Here is a 22,666-nt window from a genome sequence, read left to right on the forward strand (position 1 = left end):
ATTATCCATTTTCATATTATTTCTAACTAGTAAAATGACATTGAAACTTGTTTTTCGCAAATGACAACTAATCTTGACATATCAAATTAAAATAATCATTCCTCAGGATGAGGACATTTATCTTGACAAATGTTATAGGTACACATCTTCGGAACTTCTGCGTGTTGACTTGGTCTGGGTGCCGTTCGCCAAGCATGCTGCTTCGGATCGCTGTCTGAAACTGATTTGATGATTGCTCTGCACGCTCCTTAAATACTTGCTGTTGAGGGTCGAATGGTAGAGGGAGCTTAAATAGCTTCTCGGATGACCGAATTCCAAATGGACAACTGGTAGAAACCTGTGTCGCAGTTTCTATTGTTTTGGTGTTTGTTTATATCGATAGACTCACGAATTTTTCTTGGATAGATGAAAGAGCTAGATGCAAGTGTCTTGGTCTTATATAAATACGTAAATTATATATAAATCTATAAAAATACCAATTAAACTAAAAGAACACCAGAGATCAGTCAGACTTTGACAAATCACTATATCGGCGGTTTTTGAACATCGTCTCGAAACAGGACACCAGAACACCAAAATACTAGGCTGCTACTTCTGCTAGGCAAGGAAAATTTTGGTGAGCCTATCGAGATAATCGAACACCCCAATATTATAAACCGCCACACGGGCTTCTACCTGCTTCCCATTTGGGATTGGGTCATTCGCGATGCAATTGAAGCTCACCCTATCATCAAAATAAATAAGAACTAAAAGTTCAGATTTTCACGAAATTATATATTAAGACATGACAATTGATTCGACAACACCGTGTCTTTATCACATTTGATAATTGTCATGTCTTAATATATAATTTCGTGAAAATCTGAACTTTTAGTTCTTATTTATTTTGATAAATGGATTGTCATCAAGTAAAAGCCACCTCAGTTCAACTCATCCTATCATACGAGTTTGGTTAATTTAAAAATCTACTTCTTCCAGTTTTTGAGCTCAGATATGCTATTTGCATAACGATAAGTATTGTTAATATTAGGGAGCACCATATGCTTTACTGCTCGTTAACGGGAATATTTCTAAGTAGTTTGCAAAATTGCCAAGAGCCACAAGGTCCACAAATGTCTTGATCGGTGCAATGGAGAATCCAGCTTGTTCATTAAAAGCTGTCCAGAAAATCCATCAGTATCACATTACCAAACTTGACCCTCAAACGGCCGAGGATGTTCTCAGTGTCTATTTGAATCAACTTTCTTTCAATGCGTCGGTGTATAAACTACCATCAAGATTTCCAACACAGTATTCTTCTTTTAAAGTTACCATCCCGGAGGTGGATCCGAGTAAGATTCTTGATCCGAATCTTTGGAATGTGGGAGTAAGGATAAACAGATTTTTTCCATCCCAGAAGTTTGGATCCTGTGCAAGTGAGGTTTGTCCCACCCAAGGAAATCAACAGTTTTAGCACTTGGGGAAAAATCCCGGAAATCCATACTATGTCTACTAATAATTTCTACAGTATTTTACATATAAATATTCAAGCGTTCCATTGATGAAGTTTCACTGTTTGCAAGATTAAATAATATTAATAATTTTTGCCTCTCTGAGCATTGGCTGCACGGTGGTGGGCTTGGGTTGGTCAAGATGTCGGCGGATTTGATAAAGATAGCTTTATTTCCATAAGACTTGATTTACCAGTGTTGTATAATAAAGTATAAAATTATCTTAGTATAATTAGTAAATTAATAATAATAATAATAATAAGTAATACTGGTGGAAAAATAACAAATACATAAACAATAACAAACAACGAATACGTATTAAAAGGTATCACAACAATGAAAATCCTTAATATTGTAATAGGCGAGGCGTAGCAATTTGTCTTTAAGAGTGCTTTTGAATTTTGTTTGACTAGTTATCTCCTTCAGTTCGATAGACAATTTATTATAAATTTTTACAGTCAAAACAAAGGACTATTTGCTGTTAGAGACAGTCGATGTGTAGGTATTTTTATGTTAAGATTCGGTCTTAAACTGTACTGAATATCTGAGTTTCTTGAGGGCATATAAAGATTAGAGTTACTTTTTACATACGTGGCACAATTTAGTATGTACATACTAGGAAGTGTCAATAAAGAGTGTTGTGGAAATAGGTTCCGACATGAAAAATTCCAGGGCTTAAACAGTGTAGTCCGTAAAATGCGTTTCTGCATCCTAAAGACTTGCTCCGCACTTGGGGAACCTCCCCAACAAGCCAAGGCGTAGTTGAGACACGAACAGACATACGAAAAATAGTATATTTTTAATAAGGGGAAAGAAACCTGATGGCGGAGCCTCCATATGACATGGCAGTAAACAGAAAGTTTTCTGAGAATGTGGTCCACCTGTTCGAACCAGGAGAGTCTCGAGGCTACACAAACTCCGAGGAATTTTACACTTTTCTGTTGAATTGTGTTTTCATTAAAGCGTATTAATAAACTCTTATTTAAATCCCGTGTTCAAAAGTTTTACTTTTATTCAATATTGCTGTTCAAAGTCATGCAGAATTTTATGCAGCGAAAATTATTGATAATAAGACTGTTTTGCTTGCTCTTTACAGATCTTCTACTTCAGGTAAAAGTTTCCACCATAAACGTTATGATAACTTAATTGTTGTTGGCGATTTCAACGTAGACTTAGCACAGAAAACCTATCAATCAGAGGAGTTAAAAAATATATTCATTTCGTTTGGCTCAGATTTTTGTAAAAGAACCTACCAGGAAGTCTAACTCAGCAGATTCCTGTTTGGAGATAGTGACCGGATAAATGTCATAGTTTGTGATCCCGTTTTGTCAGATCATTTGGGACAATTAATAAAAGTTAATTCGACGGTAATTTTTCGTAATCATGATAAAATTAAAAGAAAGTTAATAAATATAAAACGTATAACTGCGTTCGGCAACAACCTGGAGCATATTGAGTGGCCCAAACTTGTCAGTAACGAACAAAGTGGCGTACAATTTTGTTCTATGTTTATTGAACAACTTAGGGGAGCTGTCGACAGTTTCTTTCCCATTATTAACTCAACTATCCATCGTTCGCCAATTAATGATGATAACCTAAAAGAAATGCACCAGCATCTTTTCTGTCTTAAAAAACATTACTATAGTTCAAAAAGTAACCAAGACTTTCATGTTTACAAACGGGTCCACAAAGAATGTCGTCACACTATAAAGGTGGAGAAAAAGAAAACTTATGACGACATAAATCTGAGTTCAAATGAAAAATCTAAAACGAGATGGAATATTGTTAATTCGGAGAGACGGTCTAAGCACAATAACTCTATTCAATCACCGATTGCTCCGTTGGAGTTCAACATCTATTTTGCTTCTGTGTCAGTGGAGATAATAAAAACCATCACACCTTCAGTAATAGATACTATGACCTACATCTCCCAACTAGACCCAATTTCTCGTTTTTTATGTCAGCAGTTTTGGAGAGTGATGTTAAGGAAGCGATTTTGAAACTAAATAACTCTCATTGTCTTGATTATTATGGTCTAAATGTAAATATTATTACATTACTAATAAACAATGGCATCGAAGAGGGGTGTTTTCCGGATGAATTAAATGTGACAAAAATTCTTCCACACCATAAAAAATTGGATACAAATATCTTGGATAATTTCAGACCCATAACAATCATTCTTGTCATTCGAAAAAATTTTGAATCTATAATAAAAGATAAACTAACTGAAATTACTAACATATTCCCAATTTGGTTTTCGGTCGGGTGGGTCCACCATCCGTGCCTTATACACAATTATTGAGCATGTGGTTGATGGGTTTGAGGAGTACCTGTCGACTTCGGTAACGATGTGCGACCTCAGCAAGGCATTCGATTGCGTGGATACTAATATACTTCTTTCTAAATTTGAATTTCTACGGATTTCGTGAAAATACCCTAGCCCTTTTAAAATCTTATTTGACTGGAAGAAAGCAATATGTTGTCTGGAATGATCGGGAATCTACTCTGTTGGACATCACTAATGGAGTGCCTCAGGGTTCCATCCTTGATCCACTTTTGTTTATAATATACATAAATGACGTAGTATTTGCAACAAATGCTGCTTGCAGTATACTCTATGCGGATGACACATCATTGATTGAATTAAATAAGAAGGCTGTCACTACACTCTCCATGATTGAACAGTGGTTCTCTGCAAATAAACTTAAATTAAATTCCGATAAAACAAAGACTCTAATTTTCAATACCAATAGAAGAAGTAAAAAGTCTGAACCGGTCAAACTCCTAGACCTAGATGTGTTTTTAACCTGGTCGCCTCATATAGACTACCTGTACTGTAAATTGTCTTCTGTCCACTCGCAAAGCACTCTCCGTATAGTTTATTTTGCACTGTTTCATAGTTTTTTATCATATGGGCTACTATTGTGGGGGAACGCGACGGAAGCCGAAAGAGCCTTTAGATTACAGAAGTCTGCGGTCGGGTTCTTGGGGGTGTTCCGTCGTCCAGCCACTGCCGCCCAACATTCAAAAAATTTAAAATACTTACTTTTTCCATGTATTATTCTCCAAACTTTAGTTGAAATCCACTGAAATTTGTCTGTCTTTCCGATTCATGCTGGATATCACAGCTACATGACTCGAACAACTGACAATCTCATAACATTAAGATCGAGGTTGTGTACTACACAAAAAAATAAACTTAATCTAGATTTGTATAATATTTTTGCAAACACTCTTTTTCGATCCAAAAATATTGATGTTAAACGACTTTACATTAAAAAATTCACACCATTTTAAAAAAAGCTTTTTGAAGATCATTGTTTCTATTCTATAAACGCATTTGTTACACATCAGGTACAGTAGATCTAAGTTATTTTATAAATTAATTATTCTTAGAGTGTACCTATATATACAAAGTTTTACTTTTTGGTTGCACTGTTTTAACTGTTTATATGTAATATATTTATCTTGTTTGTACTCTTCCTGACTTCAAAAATACGTTTTAGTATTTATAAGTATTCAATAAACGATTATTTATTTATTTACTAATAATAATATGTAATATGGTTGTAATATCACAATTATCTGATGGGATATGCATGCTTAAATCAACATTTAAATAAAATTACGTTGTACAGATTATTATAAATAACAACTTATCACTCCCAATAATTGAATACATTTTAGCTCTGAAGAAGCCAACGAACGGCGAAACGTCAGCAAGTTCAATTTTTCAACAACGGACGCAGGACTCCAGAATATTTGTAGATAGTACTACAGTAGTTTGGGGAAGTTTCTTTGAAAAGAGGTATTATCCAGAGTCAGAGGAAAGATGACCATTACGTTAGCAATGACGTATTTTTATGGCATTTGCTGGTGTCATAATTTTTCGAAATATGTTTAAAAAATAATAACCTACATACCTTATTGCCTGTTGTCCGAATGTGGGTCGTTTTTTAATATAACAAAATTTTTGAAATGTTCAAGACATTCAAAAATATTATAGATCCACGATTTGGAGACAATATTTTGCATTGCTCAACACGGCACAATCCACAAATCAAGCAGCAGTGAAGATAATATTTATCTTTGATTGAGAAATAATAAACGCATCGTTCCAAAATACAGTAGAATTATCAAAGAATAGGTCAAAGTAAAATGAATTTGGATTAACCACTTAAGGTTAAGGTTAAAACAACATCAATAATAACCAAATTAAATAATCGTAGGCATATGATTACGAGCGTATACTGTTGAAATGAATCATATGGAATTTTTGTAACTCTATAACACTCCAATAACAAACGAAAATGACACTTGACTAGAAATTGATGCAATGGCGCAAAGGAATGAAATGTGTAAACCAAAATATGTTCTTCTGCTTCTCTGATGTCCCAAGAAGGGTCGATTAGTGGTCAATAAGATAAAATTTCTTATTGAAAAGGGTTGAAAACAATTTGATGTAACTTTTTTTGCTTCATATTTCCGTTAAAAATTATTTTTTGTACTAGTTAGTGTATTTTCATTAATTCAAGAGTGCTCAAAGTGTCACTTCGTTAGTTACTCATGGTCTCGAGTCCTTCGGACGTTTTCGATATGTGAGCAATTGGATATTTTCGGTAGATTTTAGCTACGGGTAGTTTTTGAATTATACCCAGAAATCATTGATTTTCGGGATATGTAACATGTTTACTAATCATAAAGTGGCGTTGACTAAGCTTCTTGCATAATAAACTATTGCCTAAATCGGCACTAATCTTTTGGTCTCTTGAAAATTGTATTGCAAACAAAAAATCAATGGCAAAATAATCCTGGGATTAATTTATTTTCCTAATAAATATACTAATGAGATAACTCTAATGGACCAAAATTTAACAGAATTATAAGTAATTTGTTTTCACTAGGTACTATTACTATTCTAAAAATAATAATTGCCCAAATTAAACTATTCGAATCTAGTGCCGTATTTCAGCATACACTTTCATTTATTTAAATATGAAATCTTAATTGATATTTTTGTAGATATATTTAATATTTTTGAAATTATTATAGGACCAGATTGAAATATATGAAGTACCTACCATTAAGAAATACAATTACTGAATTACAGAATTACAATTCAAGCAAAGAAATGGAGCTTTTCAGTGAATAAACTAGACAAAGGGATAGCCATGCATGAATTTCTGATGGAAAAACCATTGAAAAAAAACCGTATACTGCAAGACTTGAATAACAAAAAATGGCTTTCTGCTGTATCACAAGAGTTATGTGAATTTAAAATTTACTGGTACTTTCCGAACAAACGATAAGTGGCGACAGGGCTAATGGTGATAATTGAAAAAGTTGAACTGTGTTTCTGTGTAGGATGATAAATTGGGACTCTTTTATTTAGTAGCTGGTTAGTTGGTACCATCCTTTTGGTTTGCGGAATCCATAACCATCAAGAAATTCTAGCTCTTGTTGTTAATTTATTGAATTTATAATAAATTAGAAAAAATGTTTTAATTTGACCATTGCTAAAGCTCATCTGTTAATATGGGTATGTGCATGTTTGACAGTCCAAACTTGTAGTAGGCTAAATAGGGAAACTTCTTCGTCATATATAGAGCGTGCAACTGGATCCAGTTTACGAAAATTCGAACTAAAGAATATTTCATTAAGTCTATAACGTAACATATCAGTCTTAACTTAAACTTTGCTGTTGTGTTCAATTTCGAAAATTCTGAATTTTTTATCGAAATTTTGGAGTTGTCGTTGTGCAGTACTAAGTTCATATAAAACATAAACGTCGTTCCATCGAGGAATGGATTCATCGCCCACATCCCGTTAATAAAGTTAGCAGTCAATTGCGTCGCATCCTTATTGTGCAGTCTTACTTCTGGAATCACGATTCGTTTGATTACTTCATTACAGATTGCTCTAGTTTCTTCCACCGATTCTCTGCATATGTTAAACCTGAAACGAAGTTATAAGGAATGAAATAAAAAACATGAAATTTTCGCGATCTTTATATAAAGATACTAATTTCTGGTTTAATATTAAAAACCACTGGTCAATATTAGTGTTATCAATATTAGTAGATATTGTCAATTATCTGGTGAAAATTGGATTATTTTGTCACAATTGTCTTGGCAGTCATCTGCGTTGAAAGTTTCACAGTGACATGAATTGACTTTCCATCAAGTAAATCGATTTCAAACGAAAATGGGGATGTACAGAAATAGTTAATAGCTGGTAAATTATCTTCATTCATCAAATGAATATCAATATTAATAGTTATACTTTTTACAAAACTTCTGGATTCTTCCTGCGTCGGTTTTTGCTGAGTCGAACTTGCCAACGTTTCGCCAATCATCCCGTTGGCTTCTTCAGAGCTTGACTAAAACTGTTAAGTCAAGCAGGAGGAATTCAGAAGTTTTGCAAAAAGTATTACAGTAGCCTGTGGAAGTTTCTTTGAAAAATTAATATTAATAGTTAGAAAATAATGCTTGTTTTTACTTATTGCATAATCTAGAACACAATCGGAAATTGATTTTACACTAGTCGCAATCGAGATAATAGACATAGTCGATTTCGTTACAAATTGGGACCACTACACAACTATTTTTTTGACAAACTTTTTCAATTTTTTCTTGTTGATAAATAACAGTACAATATTAAGATAAAGTTAGCGGTGTGCAATATCTTGGTTTCTTATTACAGAGTGTGCGACAGGTATAATAGATTTTAATTAAATATTAATTTTAGTACCCATTTAGCTAAGACATTTATTTCTTCCAAATAAAAATTTCTTACTCCCCGCCACTCTAATTCGGTAATTATTTATTGGCTAAAGAAATAGAGAGCAATAAATGTATTGGAGATGTTTAACACTTAAATGATTTTTAAGATGAAAAAATCTTGTAATTTAATAGGTTCCGTGCGAAGAGTTGTAATTTAATTTTTAAAGCTACCAATTAGATAAAAAAATATTTTAATTTAGACAAACTTTTCGAAATAGCTTTCCAAAACTTCATAAATATTTTGCAAAGTCAGTCTTTAGAATTTCAAAATTTTTTCGGGTTTTTGTTAGTTTCGAAGTGCAAAAAAGTATTCCAATAATATGTAAAAGGAAGAAATTGTATCTTAGTATTTTTCAACATCAGTTTATCGTTCATCGATCCTCTACACGTTTAAGTTTGTCCAAGTTTTTGCCGATGTAGATGTGAAAGTGTGTGTCATCTGCAAAACTATAAATATTCAAGAGTTTAAGTGCGGATTGGTACAACTGACATGGACGCGCAGCCTCGGAAGATGCCACTCTGGGGTCAAACAAACAAAGGATAAATACCCGGATCAACACCAGTACACATTCAAGAGATATGATAATATACAGAACATTCTATCTAAATATCAGATTTTTATTTTTATTTTTGAAAGGACTAACCAAAACTATACAAGTGAAGTTATCGTTTTTATATAGTACTTGTCATTTATAACAATACATTAATACACCACAGTATATCAGCTACACAACTTCAAAAGTATGCAGTGTGCTACATATTTGAAATTGAAAGGTTGGGATATATTCTCATTAAAGGCCCACTATATCGAGATGCTTGCCTATATATTTGGGAAAAATCTTAATTGAAATTTAAACATAAAATTTTAAACATTTTCATTTAGCGAATAGAATTTATTATTTCACTTTCATTAAAAAAATTAATTTTATTTGAACCTCTTTCACCTTTTGCTTTTGTCAAACAGTAAAGATAGGGATCACTACTTGTTATTCTTTGTGTTCTAAAATCTTCAAAAGGTGACATGTTTGTTGTTTTTACTTTAAAGAATTTTTTTTTACTAACATAGTTTTGCAGTTAGTTTTTCCTTAAATTTAAACCTATTGTGGTAGAATTAATTATTGCGAAGATAATTAGGACTCACTAATTTATCAGACCTTATATGTTTAAAATGATATTCCTGTATTTGACTTATTTATGTTAATTTTGAATTAAATCACAGTGAGTGAGATCTTTCCTTTGTTGTTAAAACAAGCAACAGGGCTATACTAACTCGTCGTCGATTCCTAAAATATATCCCACAACTCTCCATAGGTGGACAACACCTTTGATATCTTCATTTGACGTACTATGCACTCCTATTAAGTTTGGTCTGCTTAACAAAAATCCCATAAAACCGAACTGGGTCACTGCCATGTCTTTTTGACTTATCCTGTAATGCAAAGCAATCTGCGCTTTTTTGCTTGCTACGTTATGCATTTTTTTCACTTTGAATAATGATTTGCACAACCTAAAATAAATTAAAAAATCAAATTGTAGCTGTAGCTTTAGCTTAAAAAAATTATCATAACAATAGTACATTGTGCAACACGTGTGGCATACGACTGACTTAAAAAGTCTACCAAACGTGTTGCATATTATACTTTTTTTACGACCATTAGTTTTTTTTTTGCTCATTTTTTGCAAAATAACATGAAAACATTCACTGACATGACCGTTAAAATACGAGAATAACACGAAATCTACAGTAGAATTATATGGCCATTTTTGACTACGTATGTTATGGATTTTAATGGATATAAAATAGAAATTCCCCCACGAACAATTCAAAAAGTAAAAATGCAAACTAACCTTCCAGAACACAGTTCCTAGCTAATGCCTTATTTTAAAAATGAAAATATAGAAATTCAACCAACTTTATTAAAAATAAAAGAAGGGATGGATTTTATCGATATCTTAAATTATTCATATAAAACGTTTATATTTACATATACGATAGATGCTCATTTACCTCTGGAACCCTTCGAAGCAGATAATTTTGAATTATATAATTTAGACATCCAAAATGATAAAAAAAATAACACGTAATCAAGAAAATGTTGACTTAAAATCTCTAATTAGGCACGAACATCTAAATTCGGAAGAACGAACAAAATTACTAATTCAAAAATTTAATAATATTTTATATAAACCCGGAGATAAACTTACCTTTTCAAATACTGTTAAACATGTTATCAAAACCACCGACGAAATTTCAATATATACTAAAAGTTATAGATATCCATTTGTACATAAAGAAGAAACTAATAAACAGATCTCACAAATGTTAAATGACAAAATTATACAACCATCGAACTCTCCATGGAGTTCTCCTGTTTGGATAGTTCCTAAAAAGATGGACGCCTCTGGAGAAAAACAATGGCGACTTGTCATTGACTATAGGAAGCTTAACGAAAAAACAATTGGTATGCTCTTCCTAATATTTCAGGTATTTTGGATAAACTCGGACGATTTCAATATTTTACAACACTTGATCTAGCTAGTGGATTTCATCAAATAGAGATGCACCCTGACTAAAACAGCATTTAATGTAGAACATCGTCATTATGAGTATGTACGCATGGGCAATGGGCAATGGATAATGTCTTACACGGATTACAAGGAAAAATCTGTCTAGTCTACATGGACGATATAATTATCTTTTCAACATCATTATAGGAACATTTAAACGCCCTTAAACAAGTTTTCGAACTACTTAACTCCTTTAACATGAAAATTCAGCTTGATAAATCGGAATTCCTTCAAAAAACTGATGAATTCTTAGGACATGTTAAAACTCCAGATGGTATAAAACCTAATCTAAAAAAAATAGCTGCTATAAGAAACTTTAAAATTCTTTGATCTACGAAAGAAATTTAATCCTTTCTTGGATTAGTAGGCTATTACCGGAAATTCATTAGAGATTTCACAAAGATAACCAAGCCAATGAGTCAATGTTTAAAGAAAAACGCAAAAATTATTCACGATAAACCATTTGTTGAGTCATTCAACACTTGTGAAATTATTCTTATGAATGACTGACTTTACAAGGCCTTTTGTAATCACTACTGATGCATACGCAAGCAGAACGCTTCTACGATTGAAAAAGAATCGTTAGCGATCGTTTGGGTTGTCAAATATTTCCGCCCGTATCTTTTTGGACGTAAATTTCTGATCGTAACTGATCACAAACCTCTGTAATGGCTCTTTTCTATAAAAGAACCAAATTCAAAATAAGTCCGCTGGAGATTAAAATTTCAGGAATATGAATATTTCATCGCCTATAAAAAAGGAAAACAAAACCTGAATGCAGATGCTCTATCTCGACGCCCAATGGACATACACGCTATAGATACTCACCCTATCGAAAATCTACCCACTCGACCCCATACGACCCGATCCAAGACCAGATCAATATCTTTGGCGTGAACGAATAAAACATTCCTTTGTCTCCCAGGAAGCTATTCCACTCTTTGAACCACCCAAAAGAATTAACGTAGAAGACATTAGATTAGAATTTAAAAAATGGAACCAAAACTGGCAAGAAATAAAAGAATTCAAGAAGGTTAAGGAAATTAAAGGAAATCTGTTCGAACAACCTTTAGCACATTGTGTAGCTGAAGACTTTGAAATGAATAAAGGCATAGCAGTAGTTTTTAAATATAAATATAAAAATCAAAAATATTTACTAGGCCAAAAAACCAAAATAGGCGAAATACCTGTATGGCATGACGAAAAAGAAGATGAAAATATTTACTATTAAGTGACAAAAAAGAAATCAAACGATAAACGAACAGATGGAAATATTTACTTCAAATGCGAGAAAATATTCAAGAAAATAATATAACAAAATTAGCTATACCCAGACTCGGATGCGGACTAGATAAACTAAATGGGGATAAGGTAAAATCTATGCTGGAACATCTATTTAAAAATACTGAAATTGAAATAATTTTGAAAATAAATTAGAAACAAGAGAAATTGAACAGATTAAGGAAAAATCGAAAATACATATTATATCTAAGATCCAAATTAAACCGTCTGGAACTATAAAATTAAACAATGCTGTCCCAATAACCTCTAAAGAATCTCTAGAAGAAAGCTCATCACAAATTAAAATAAAGTCAACTCCGGATCGAGATTCTTCCGAAATCGAAACAACACATACGTCACGAGAAAATCCAATTTTAGGAGCACCCTATGTTAATAAAAGCGTAAATACATATAAAAATCAAGTAATATTTAATTGGACTAATAAAAGTAAACCCTATGTGGCAACTGAAAGGATTTTCGAGAATAAGAAAAGGATATTCATCTTTAATAATGGCATCTAATAAAGAATGATTTGTCACCTGATATATATTGCTTACATTTTTTATATAAGGAATTGGAACTAATAATTAGAATTTTTCAAGAAAGTTTTAAAAACAATTCATATAATCTTGTAATATCGAATACATTACTTCGGGACGTACCCAACGGACAAGAACAAAGAGAAATTATAGAACGATATCATATGACTATAACATCGCATAGAGGAATAACGGAAAATATTAAAAATATAAAACAATATATTATTGGCCTAGTATGGAAAGAAATATAATTAATTTTGTTAATACTTGTGAAACCTGCCAAAAGTCTAAATATGAGAGACACCCTTATAAAGTAATATATAAATCAACCCCTGTAGGATCTAAACCATTCGAGCATATCTATATAGAAATCTATTCACTTTCAGGTCAAAAATATCTAACTATAATAACTTCTCGAAATTCGCTGCTACATATCCATTAAACGAAAATTCAATTGAAATCTGTCGAAATTTAATCAAATACTTCTCAAATAATAAAAGCAAATTTGAACTATCAACTTAATTTTGAGAAAAACCTTAATCAACTCCAAACAGATTACGTATATGAATTAGCACAAGTATTTAATGAATTAAATGAAAACATATTATCGAAATTAAATAAGGAACGAGAGGATGATCCCGAAGTTCCCGAAGAAACCAATCAATTACTTGGCACTCCACAGAAAATATCTAATAAATTAAAACCAAAATTTATCAGAACAATATTTAAAAATCAGAGACATCCAAAGGATATTAAAAGACGCATGTAACTTTTCAGATGTAATTATAAAGAATGAATTAATCATATTCCACATTACCAGTAATTTCAAATTTACCTTATATACTCTACTATGTATACCCAATTCCTATAAATAATCAGATAGTTATCCTTAAAAATGCCTATGTTCTAATAAACCCGAACGACTTTTTTAATACAGGGCAAAAATGTGTAAAGCTAGAAGAAATCTCCTTATGTTCAAAACCCCAACTTAATAAAGACGAACCCTGTGTAATTAATTCTATAAATCTTAAAAATGATCATGGTCCAATCACACCTATCTACTATAACAATACTTCGACTACTCAACTACAAGATAACTCTATCCTTATCGTTATTCCATATTTAGAAGAAAAGGTTTCCTTCTCCTGTCCTAATCAATTGAAATAATAAATCAACCTTCGTTAAAAATACCCCAACACTGCATGGCTAATATAAAAAGGGAATATTTCAGTCCACAGAAAAATGATACAATTAATTTAACATTAAAATTACCTTCAATTAATATTAATAAGGACCTAGTTCAAAAAAATTGAATCCTTAAAATTAAAAGAAATAAATCTAGAAACTATACATGATGAACTAAAAGTTGTAAATCATCTAACGGTTCATCCTTTGAAAACGTCTGTATTTAACATTTTAATAATTATTGTACTTATTGTCATACTAATCATAATAGTATTTTATAAATGTTATAAAAATAAAAATAGAAATGTACAAATGGGTATACAATTAAAAACCCTCGAGAAATGTACTCCATTCTCTCAGACTTAAGGAGGGAGGAATTATATGGCCATTTAGAAATAAGAATATAAAAAGCATCGCATTAGAATAGTCTGCAGTCATTTTAACGGTCACTTAGCTCCGTACAACATAGGTGTAAACGGTTCACGTATTATTATTTTCCAAATAAAGATTTTTTTTAATAAAAGTCTTTGGGAAAATAAATAAAAGTGTATCATTGGTCAAAATATAAATATAATTTAAAAAGCGGGTTTATGTTTCGCTACAACACACTATGCAACTATGCAAGAATCCTGGCAAGGAGTATTGCATAGTTGTTTATATGTATAGTTTGTTTTTGATTTGAACAACGAAGCATGTCACCAGTTTTTTATATTACATTTATATTTTGACAAATAATAATGTAAATTTCGTGTGTTTCTTGTATTACCTATGTTTAACTACAGTACCTGAGAGAAGTTATGAACTTTTCAATTTAACGTAGTATTTACATTAGCACTCACCTAGAATTTGGGTGCAAGTCTTCTTTATACCAAATCAACATGTGAAATATAGTTGAAACATATCTTTTGTAGGATAGAAATTGCGTGCTAGAATTATTTGTTAGCATCAGTATGCCGAGAGTAGATTTTATCGAAATTATAGCCATTAGTCCAAGAAGTTTTCCCAAAAACATTCCAAATATATGCTTGTAAAAAAACCGCTGACCTCTGTAAGTAAACAACTTCATTGATTTAATTAATTTATCATATTTTTAGTATGTTAAAAATCATTCTATTTAGGAAACAAATTTAGATAATTAGATAAATAACGAGTTTTTAAACTATTTTAAATATTGAATAGAAAATATCTATGCAATTTCATTTGTGGAAATCGATGTCAACAAGCGCAACCAGAAGTTTTAAAATAATTTTATCTCGCAGTAAAATATAAGATATAATTTTAGCAGTTGGTTCAAGTTTCAGCAAATATTTTTATATTCCCAACAAATTTTAGATAGTTACCACGTTTATACTTCACTCATAAAAACCTTTAAATAAACGGTATTCTTACCTCTGGTATAAATTTTCATCGTAGAAATTTGGTATATTTTGTCTGGTAAAAGTTTTCGATGTTTCATCGCAAGGTAAGCATGATCCTTTCGTAAGCAAATTGTCGACAAATTCTTCAGCAGAAAATTCTGAAATCGAAAAAGTTTTAATTGTTTTTTTTTTGCGTCATTCTGTACAGAGTGGGCCAAATTTTAGGTTAGATAAGGTTTTTTGGAAAACTGCATTTCTAAAATAGCGCCATATCTTTTATGTTATAGAAAATGTTGTGTTCCTATGAAAGCAGTTTCAAAGTAACCTTTTGCGCTGGTGTAATAGTCAAACAAACTAATTGTCAATTAATTATAAAGCAAAAATTAAAAAGCAAATATATATATATATATATATATATATATATATATATATATATATATATATATATATATATATATATATATATATATTGTTGTGTATCATTTTATAAAAGTGTTAAAATGAATCAATTTCAAATGGGTATGTTTTTAGAACATGCTCCACCGTATGAATTTGTAATTTTTCTTTTAAAATTAAATTTAGTTTTAATTATATGCAGAATTTGCTTATTTTAAAAATAACCTTTGTCAAAAGTAGGCATACCGTTATTCGTCTTATTTGACCAGACTACATCGTTAATCGTAATTTAAAATATAAGTATAAAATTCGCCGGTATACCAACATTATCTTGATTTCTGCTGGCAAAGTTTTTAAGAATTAGGTAATTTTAACAGCATCTGTGGTGTAAAGGGATCACGTGACGGATTGGCAGCAGCGTATTGCATAAAATATCGCGACCTTGTAACACAATATAACATATTAAAGAGTTACCTACCGGCGTTGTCATTTTTCTTAGAATTGTTTGTAACTTGATCTATATTCAAAAACTAAAGTTTCAATACTGTCATTAAAGTTTAAAAAGGAAGAAACAATAAAATAAGCTCTTCTATTTGGTACTTTTTTAAACGATGTCTATAATTTATTGCAACTCGCAGTTTGATAAAAAAACTTTCATAAATAATGAAATGAAAATAAAAATGATGACTCGAAAATTTGTTTATTTTTAATATTTCTTTACGCACTTTTTGTTTAGATCCGTTTCAAAGCTAAATAAGTATCAAAAGAAAAGCTAGAATGTTGAATGTCACAAATAACAAATTAACAAAAAATAGTAGTATAATAAAAACAAACGAGAAGCAACAACTTTTTGAAAACCTCAGAAACGTTTTAATATTTCATCAGGGCAAATTCTTACAGCTAATGTATATTAAAAAAAAAAAAGTCCATTTAATTAAAAATTACCTTTAGCATTTCTTTTATTTTCGTTCATGGTTGTCCGAAATTGTTCAGAATCTAACTCATCTCGCACACACGACAACATTCAAAACGTCGAATTAGGTAAACAGAGTAAATGGTATTGGATCACGGTCCTGTTCAACATCCTCGTCGAATATTGACACTCCGCTTCCATTATCACGACGATTAACATCCAAGCAGAAGTAGAATGCTGCTATGCGGTCGAATTCTTTCGCTTTCTTTTTTCTTCTCTTCCGTTAATACCGGTTACAGTTGAAAATTATCTGCACCCAGGCAGAAATTCTAATTGCCTTATAAGAAATTTTAGCAATTGTAAAATGTCAGCTTACCAATTTGTCGTAAAAAAAAAACATAATAAGCTACAATGCACCTCGTGGCCCTTGACTGACTAGTTAAGAATAATTACATTCATTGGGAATATAAGTTGACCACTACAAATAGACAGCTCAAACAATGGCAAATTTATACAATTTGATTGTTCATAACATCGAAAGTAAGCTAGCAGGGCACCGTTTATTAATAAGGCAATTATTTATGACCTAACTCAATCAGAGATTTGAATCACTCTACCACCTATATTTTAATTTGTACTTCTAATAAAGTAGAAATGTTATTTAATTATTATTTTCTTAATAACGTCCTCGTACGATCATTGTTTATGAACGGCTAACAATGAGCAAGCTACATATAAAAATAGCACCGATTCTTTGTTATGATACGTTTTGGCCACCTTATGCTCGTGGATCAGTTATATTTGTTCCAATTATGGGTTTGTTTTCGTTTGGATTATTTTTGTGTTTTTCTTAATTAGCGTAAATTAGTGATAAATGTAAGGTTGACGGACCGGGGTCTATTTTGCAATTTCTGAAGGCGACCAGTTCATTTACAATCGTGCAAAATGTGAGACCGGAACTTTTCAATATCAGATTATAAAAGTTAGTTATTTTAATGTTTAAAAATACTGTTGCAATTTTTGGGAAACAAAAACACTCTCTTCTGCGACGATGGGAAGTTCACGGTCACGACATAAGGTCAATAAAACATTTAGTGTTCCATATTTCCAAACAACAATAATAACAAATTGATTACACTTACCGACATATGAAATTATATAGAACTTTTTTTTTTAGTGCTTTTACTCTATTGACGAGTTTTTTATTGGCGAAGTTATTTGGTTTTTAATAACCTATATGTATTTTATGTAATGATTTGTATAATATAAGTTATTGTTTGTTTTTTGTTAATGTAGACCTTCTTTACGATGGAGTGGACTAAATACAAAACATTATTATTATTATTACATTATCGGGATATATACAGAATTTTGTCAAATATTAACAAAATAAACTGATTGATGTGTTTAGAGAATTTTTGCATTTGTATTTGGCCATCCGGGAATATTTTTCTAAAATCCACATCTTTACGAACATTTTATTGTTAGCTGGAGAACCATCGAAATATTGTTTTACATTACCGTTAGGATTAACTTAAATCAATATTGTAAATTTTAAATTGACTAATACTTATGAGAACCTATTTCCTTTATTACCATATACGTATAAGGGTATTATAGACATAAAGTGTAACCTGAATAATTTTGCGACATTGGATGAATATTTGGAGATTAAACAATTGAATTGTTTTGAATATCTTCATGGTAAAAGGAGAAACAATAAACAGAGCCGCTAAATTTTAAAATAATCATCTCAAAAGCAATAAGCTGTTTATGTTTATAGAAGAACGTGTTTGTCAGAAAATGGCCACACAATACTTCCTTAAATATTGCCTCGTCCATTTAATCAACCAGGAGGTATAAAATGATGTTTATGATTGAGTATCAAAATTGAACTAATCGAAATTAAATAAAATAAAATGCATATATGCATGATTTTTGTTGTGCATTAATATAGCAATGTTAAAGTCTTTGTTTGCCAGACTGATTGCTGGTAATCCTTATAACAAGTTTCGGTGAACGTATTGAAGACGTAAGTCATGAACTTTCACGATGGAATGGGGGAATCGACATTTATGTGGATTCTTCGGCTGCCGACATCGTCGGAATAGAAAGTCGTTGCCGTTATAATACGCACTTCACAATATTTCTCGATCTCTGATAATTGTATAAAACGATAAACTAAACAGTTCACAGCCTATATAATTTAGCTTAGTGGTTAGTGATTGAAGTGATAATTTTATTGCAAAGTGTGGAATTGTTTAGCTACCGGACGAAGGAGTAAGTATTAAGCAAGTAGATGATCTTCTATTCAATTTTCCTAATTCGAGCCTTAACAAAATTAAGTTTGTTGGCAAATTTTAATTTATGTAAACAAATATAAATATCTTCTCCCAAATTATTGAGTCGAAAAAAAAACTAATTTCAAAATTTATTCAGCATTGAAGTCTTAACTCGTCAATGTCACTATTAAAGTCATGGTAACTTAAAATCACAGACGAGCTTCATTTCAAGAGTAATTACTTTTTTTAATTGTATTCAATTTTTATGATAATTTCGGAAAAACATAATCTATCGTAAACTTATAACCCCAGACATTTCCGAAAATTTTATTTCTTGAAAAATCAAGAAAACGCGACCTTTATTTTTTATTGCGTTTTTGCTAACTACTTACTAATTTTAACAACCTCGAAGTTCCAATAATAAAGGAATTAACAATGGAACTGATTTCGTTAAATTTGGAAGGCCTTGATTACACCTATGCTTCTCACGTTTCTGAGATAAATAATAAAAGTATTTACGCAATTGAATTTTGCACAGTATTCCAGTTAAAACAAACACTATCGATAAAGGACACAATGGAATCGCATTAAATCGATAGTTATTTTTTCTATTTTTGCGTGTTAAATAAATATAACTGCATTTTTTAAGATAACATAATTACTCAAGTATTATATGAAGTGTTATTTCCCTTGGAAATTGATCTAACAATTTTTAATAATCATTTAAAAGTGGTGCTAAAATATATTCAAAACTCCACACGATAGTGGCAGGATAATTAATGTCATATGGATTAGATAACGACGTTTTATATTTTATATATTTTTTATACTTTATATCATTAATATAACGCCTAAGTTTTGTTTAAAATTGACCAATTTATGCAAATTAATCAGCAAAAAAATCCGTCAAAAATTAACATTTTAGGTATATTTTAAATTTGAAAGGTTGGTTTTGATATATCAAAATAAAATAAATCTGTCAGCCTTATTTATATAATCGCTAATAATCACAAAAATACTTTCATGGTTAACCTTAAGTGGACACAAAACACCAAAATCGATGTAACTAAAGCTTTACTTTATTTAATTCAATTCAAGCAATATTGTTATAAATCTACCTTCTCTTTAATGCTATTAATTATGATTAATTGTTAATAACACTCTGTTGCTTTCCGTTACCAATTAATTATCATAAATTGGTATGCGCTGACACACACATACACACACACACACACACATATATATATATATATATATATATATATATATATATATATATATATATATATATATATATATATATATATATATATATATATATATATATATATATATATATATATATATATATATATATATATATATATATATATATATATATATATATATATATATATATATATATATATATATATATATATATATATATATATATATATATATATATATATATATATATATATATATATATATATATATATATATATATATATATATATATATATATATATATATATATATATATATATTGTCCTGGAGTTGTGTGCAGCAACAGCCCTAGGTCTCGTGTAGAGTGCCGCCAAGTGTGCTACCCTTGTGTGGATAAATAGCGACCATGTCCTTAAACTTGATACTCAACTGAACTACCCGACGTACTGCTTTCCCGTACTTAACCAATTGATGAAGAAATTGAGAACGTAAGGTCAGTTCGACTTAAATCCCGAAGACCACCAGTCAGGACTGCAATAGAATTCAGCGAGAGTGACTGATTCAAACAAAGGTGAATATGGGAGCGGTCTGTATCACTGGACGACATCACAGCCCGGAAAGTGCCTGCTGGTTTTGGCTTACCGAGACAGATTTGGAAAACTGCCAACAGAAATGGGGGAAGATACCTGTGGAAATAGATTATATTCAGGAGAGATGATCGATTTTATTATTCTTGCTTTCGTCGCAACGGAATGGGTCAAGAGTCTGGATTTGGACCTCTGATTTGCGTTATAAGATCTATGTTAATCTAAGTAAAGCCGAACAATAAATAAATAAATAAATAGTAGTCCCTTATTCCAAACTATTGCCGTTTATAGAACATCGTCATTGCCAATTAGTTATCACAATTCTCATTAAATTATATACTTCAAGAACTAGCTGGAACGAAATTTAAATAAAAAAAATTTGAGTTTGTTTGTTGTAATTATAGTATTAACAAATTAAATTTGCAGATTACAGAATTGATGACATAACCAGAGAAAATTCTAAAATGTGCGTCGAAGAACCAAAAAATAGAAATAACGGCCAAGTTAAGAACAAGGGTGAGGAAATGGTCTAAGTGTGTTTGTAGAATTGAAAGTATCATTTGCTTTTTTTTCAAACAAACTTCCACAGACTACTGTAATACTAGTGCACATCTTCTGGATTCCTCATACGGTGTTGATAAATTAGACTTGCTGAAGTTTCACAAATTATCCTGTTTGGTTCTTCAGAACTTAATTGAAACTGTTTCAATTTCAACAGGAAGTTTGATTCATCAACAATCGACGCAGGCGGAATCCAGAAGAGTTGTAAGTAATATTATTTGCCATCGTAACTGCAAAATTCAAATTATTGTGCTGGCCGCAACCAGTGTTAATTTGTATAATGTTTTAGTTGAGGACTTTATTGATAATATGATTTCTTATGGGGCTGATATTCCATGCGACGACTCTGAGGAAAGTTTTAGTTCAAAGGAACTGCCAGATTTTTACGACGAAACATTATTCAGGAAGTAAATATAAGCTGAATTATATTATATGTTCACTGCATCGCGCAGGCATTCCTTAATTTTGTTTAAGGGGTCAGGCGTTATACCATGATAACATATTCGGCATATTCTCCGCAAAATTTTTTGGTTTGTTGTCAATTCTTCCTTCAATATTGCGAGTTTTGGTGCATACGAGAATGTCAGGGAGTGATTTAGCAGCCTACAGGAGATATATGGGAACTATTTTTCATATGAACATTTGGTATGACCATAGTTTCATGCCGGGATCAAAGTAAGCGATCAAGTACATGGGAATTTTTAAGTTGGGGACAACAATTTCGTAAACCATAATTCCTCTCTTTTTGTTTTTGGCTCTCAACAGATCTTGGAAATCAATTAAAGAAGTGAAATCTATGCACAATTCAGCAAGCAAAAGGTGTTCTAAGGGAGGTTTGGGTAAGATTAGTCAAATGGACATGGCGTTAACTCAGTTTGGGTTTATGGGCTATCAACTAACGAGAAGTAACTGGTTTGGTATTGGACATATCACCGATGAAGAATGGAAAGGTTTCGTACATCTATGGAGAGTTGTGGGTTATGTTCTAGGTATTGAGAATAGGTGAGAAGAATTGGAAAATCACATCCGATATGATAACGAATTTTCGTTTAGATTTAATATCTGCAGAAATTCTGTGGAGGAAACCAGACAAATATGTGAGAAACTTATTCAAAAAGTTTTCGTTCCTCATGTGGGCAAACAGGACAAAGACTTCCTTAAAATGTCAGAACATCTTACACACGGATTATGGTGCATGAGTCCTCTTTTAAATTTTAACGTTGTCATGGTAACACTGCAGCTGCTTCTAGAAAACGACTCTGGTGATATTCAAAATCGAAGTAACAAATTAACCACCTTAGAAAGGATTACCATGTTGTCTTTTAAAATAGTCATGTTATCTTTAAAATGGAAAGTTTTTAGGTTGTATTTTAATTTTGTCAGGTATTTAGAACTCTGGTTAATGAGGGTATGTCCTTTTCTGGCTTATTATAAATTCGGTTATGTCAATTCGCACGTCAGAGTTCTAGCCGAGTAACTAAGAAATTAATAAACATTTAGATATTTAATTGC

The 22,666-nt window shown here is 31.2% G+C and overlaps 2 protein-coding genes across 5 annotated transcripts; one reads left to right on the forward strand and one right to left on the reverse strand.

Annotated features, from left to right (window-relative positions):
• Window positions 1-4,142: 4,142 nt before the first annotated feature.
• Window positions 4,143-19,608, reverse strand: LOC132705646 (uncharacterized). Of its 3 annotated transcripts, none has more exons than XM_060676392.1 (6): window positions 19,190-19,603; window positions 16,548-16,852; window positions 15,238-15,364; window positions 14,688-14,894; window positions 9,546-9,782; window positions 4,143-7,448 (listed from the first exon to the last, which is right to left on the reverse strand). In XM_060676392.1, exons 2-6 carry the CDS (start codon window positions 16,624-16,626, stop codon window positions 7,010-7,012), a joined length of 1,089 nt encoding a protein of 362 aa, XP_060532375.1. In that variant the 5' UTR covers window positions 16,627-16,852; window positions 19,190-19,603; the 3' UTR covers window positions 4,143-7,009. The 3 variants fall into 3 exon arrangements, with proteins under 3 accessions (XP_060532375.1, XP_060532382.1, XP_060532391.1); XM_060676399.1 differs by lacking the exon at window positions 19,190-19,603 and adding an exon at window positions 16,892-17,016 and having other exon boundaries at window positions 16,548-16,825; XM_060676408.1 differs by lacking the exon at window positions 14,688-14,894 and having other exon boundaries at window positions 19,190-19,608.
• LOC132705661 (uncharacterized) lies at window positions 18,560-22,650 on the forward strand. Of its 2 annotated transcripts, XM_060676429.1 has the most exons (7): window positions 18,560-18,795; window positions 21,020-21,109; window positions 21,183-21,358; window positions 21,444-21,561; window positions 21,629-21,829; window positions 21,920-22,156; window positions 22,208-22,650. In XM_060676429.1, the coding sequence occupies exons 4-7, from the start codon at window positions 21,464-21,466 to the stop codon at window positions 22,629-22,631; spliced, it is 960 nt and encodes a 319-aa protein (XP_060532412.1). In that variant the 5' UTR covers window positions 18,560-18,795; window positions 21,020-21,109; window positions 21,183-21,358; window positions 21,444-21,463; the 3' UTR covers window positions 22,632-22,650. The 2 variants fall into 2 exon arrangements, with proteins under 2 accessions (XP_060532412.1, XP_060532403.1); XM_060676420.1 differs by lacking the exon at window positions 21,183-21,358 and having other exon boundaries at window positions 18,562-18,795.
• The last annotated feature ends 16 nt before the right edge of the window (window positions 22,651-22,666 follow it).

This window comes from Cylas formicarius, unplaced genomic scaffold, assembly GCF_029955315.1.
Source record: "Cylas formicarius isolate icCylForm1 unplaced genomic scaffold, icCylForm1.1 PGA_scaffold_10__41_contigs__length_53128322, whole genome shotgun sequence".
NCBI classification, from domain to species: domain Eukaryota; kingdom Metazoa; phylum Arthropoda; class Insecta; order Coleoptera; family Brentidae; genus Cylas; species Cylas formicarius.

Excerpts from the sequence above, each read along its gene's own strand:
- LOC132705646 (XM_060676392.1), bottom strand. The coding sequence starts at position 16,626 with ATGTTGTCGTGTGTGCGAGATGAGTTAGATTCTGAACAATTTCGGACA. Across the intron at positions 15,365-16,547 it reads AAATAAAAGAAATGCTAAAG|AATTTTCTGCTGAAGAATTT; the intron begins GTAATTTTTAAT and ends TTTCGATTTCAG. Across the intron at positions 9,783-14,687 it reads GACTTGCACCCAAATTCTAG|GTTGTGCAAATCATTATTCA; the intron begins GTGAGTGCTAAT and ends AATTTATTTTAG.
- LOC132705661 (XM_060676420.1), top strand. The coding sequence starts at position 21,058 with ATGTGCGTCGAAGAACCAAAAAATAGAAATAACGGCCAAGTTAAGAAC. Across the intron at positions 21,562-21,628 it reads GACGAAACATTATTCAGGAA|GGGTCAGGCGTTATACCATG; the intron begins GTAAATATAAGC and ends ATTTTGTTTAAG. Across the intron at positions 22,157-22,207 it reads GTTCTAGGTATTGAGAATAG|ATTTAATATCTGCAGAAATT; the intron begins GTGAGAAGAATT and ends ATTTTCGTTTAG.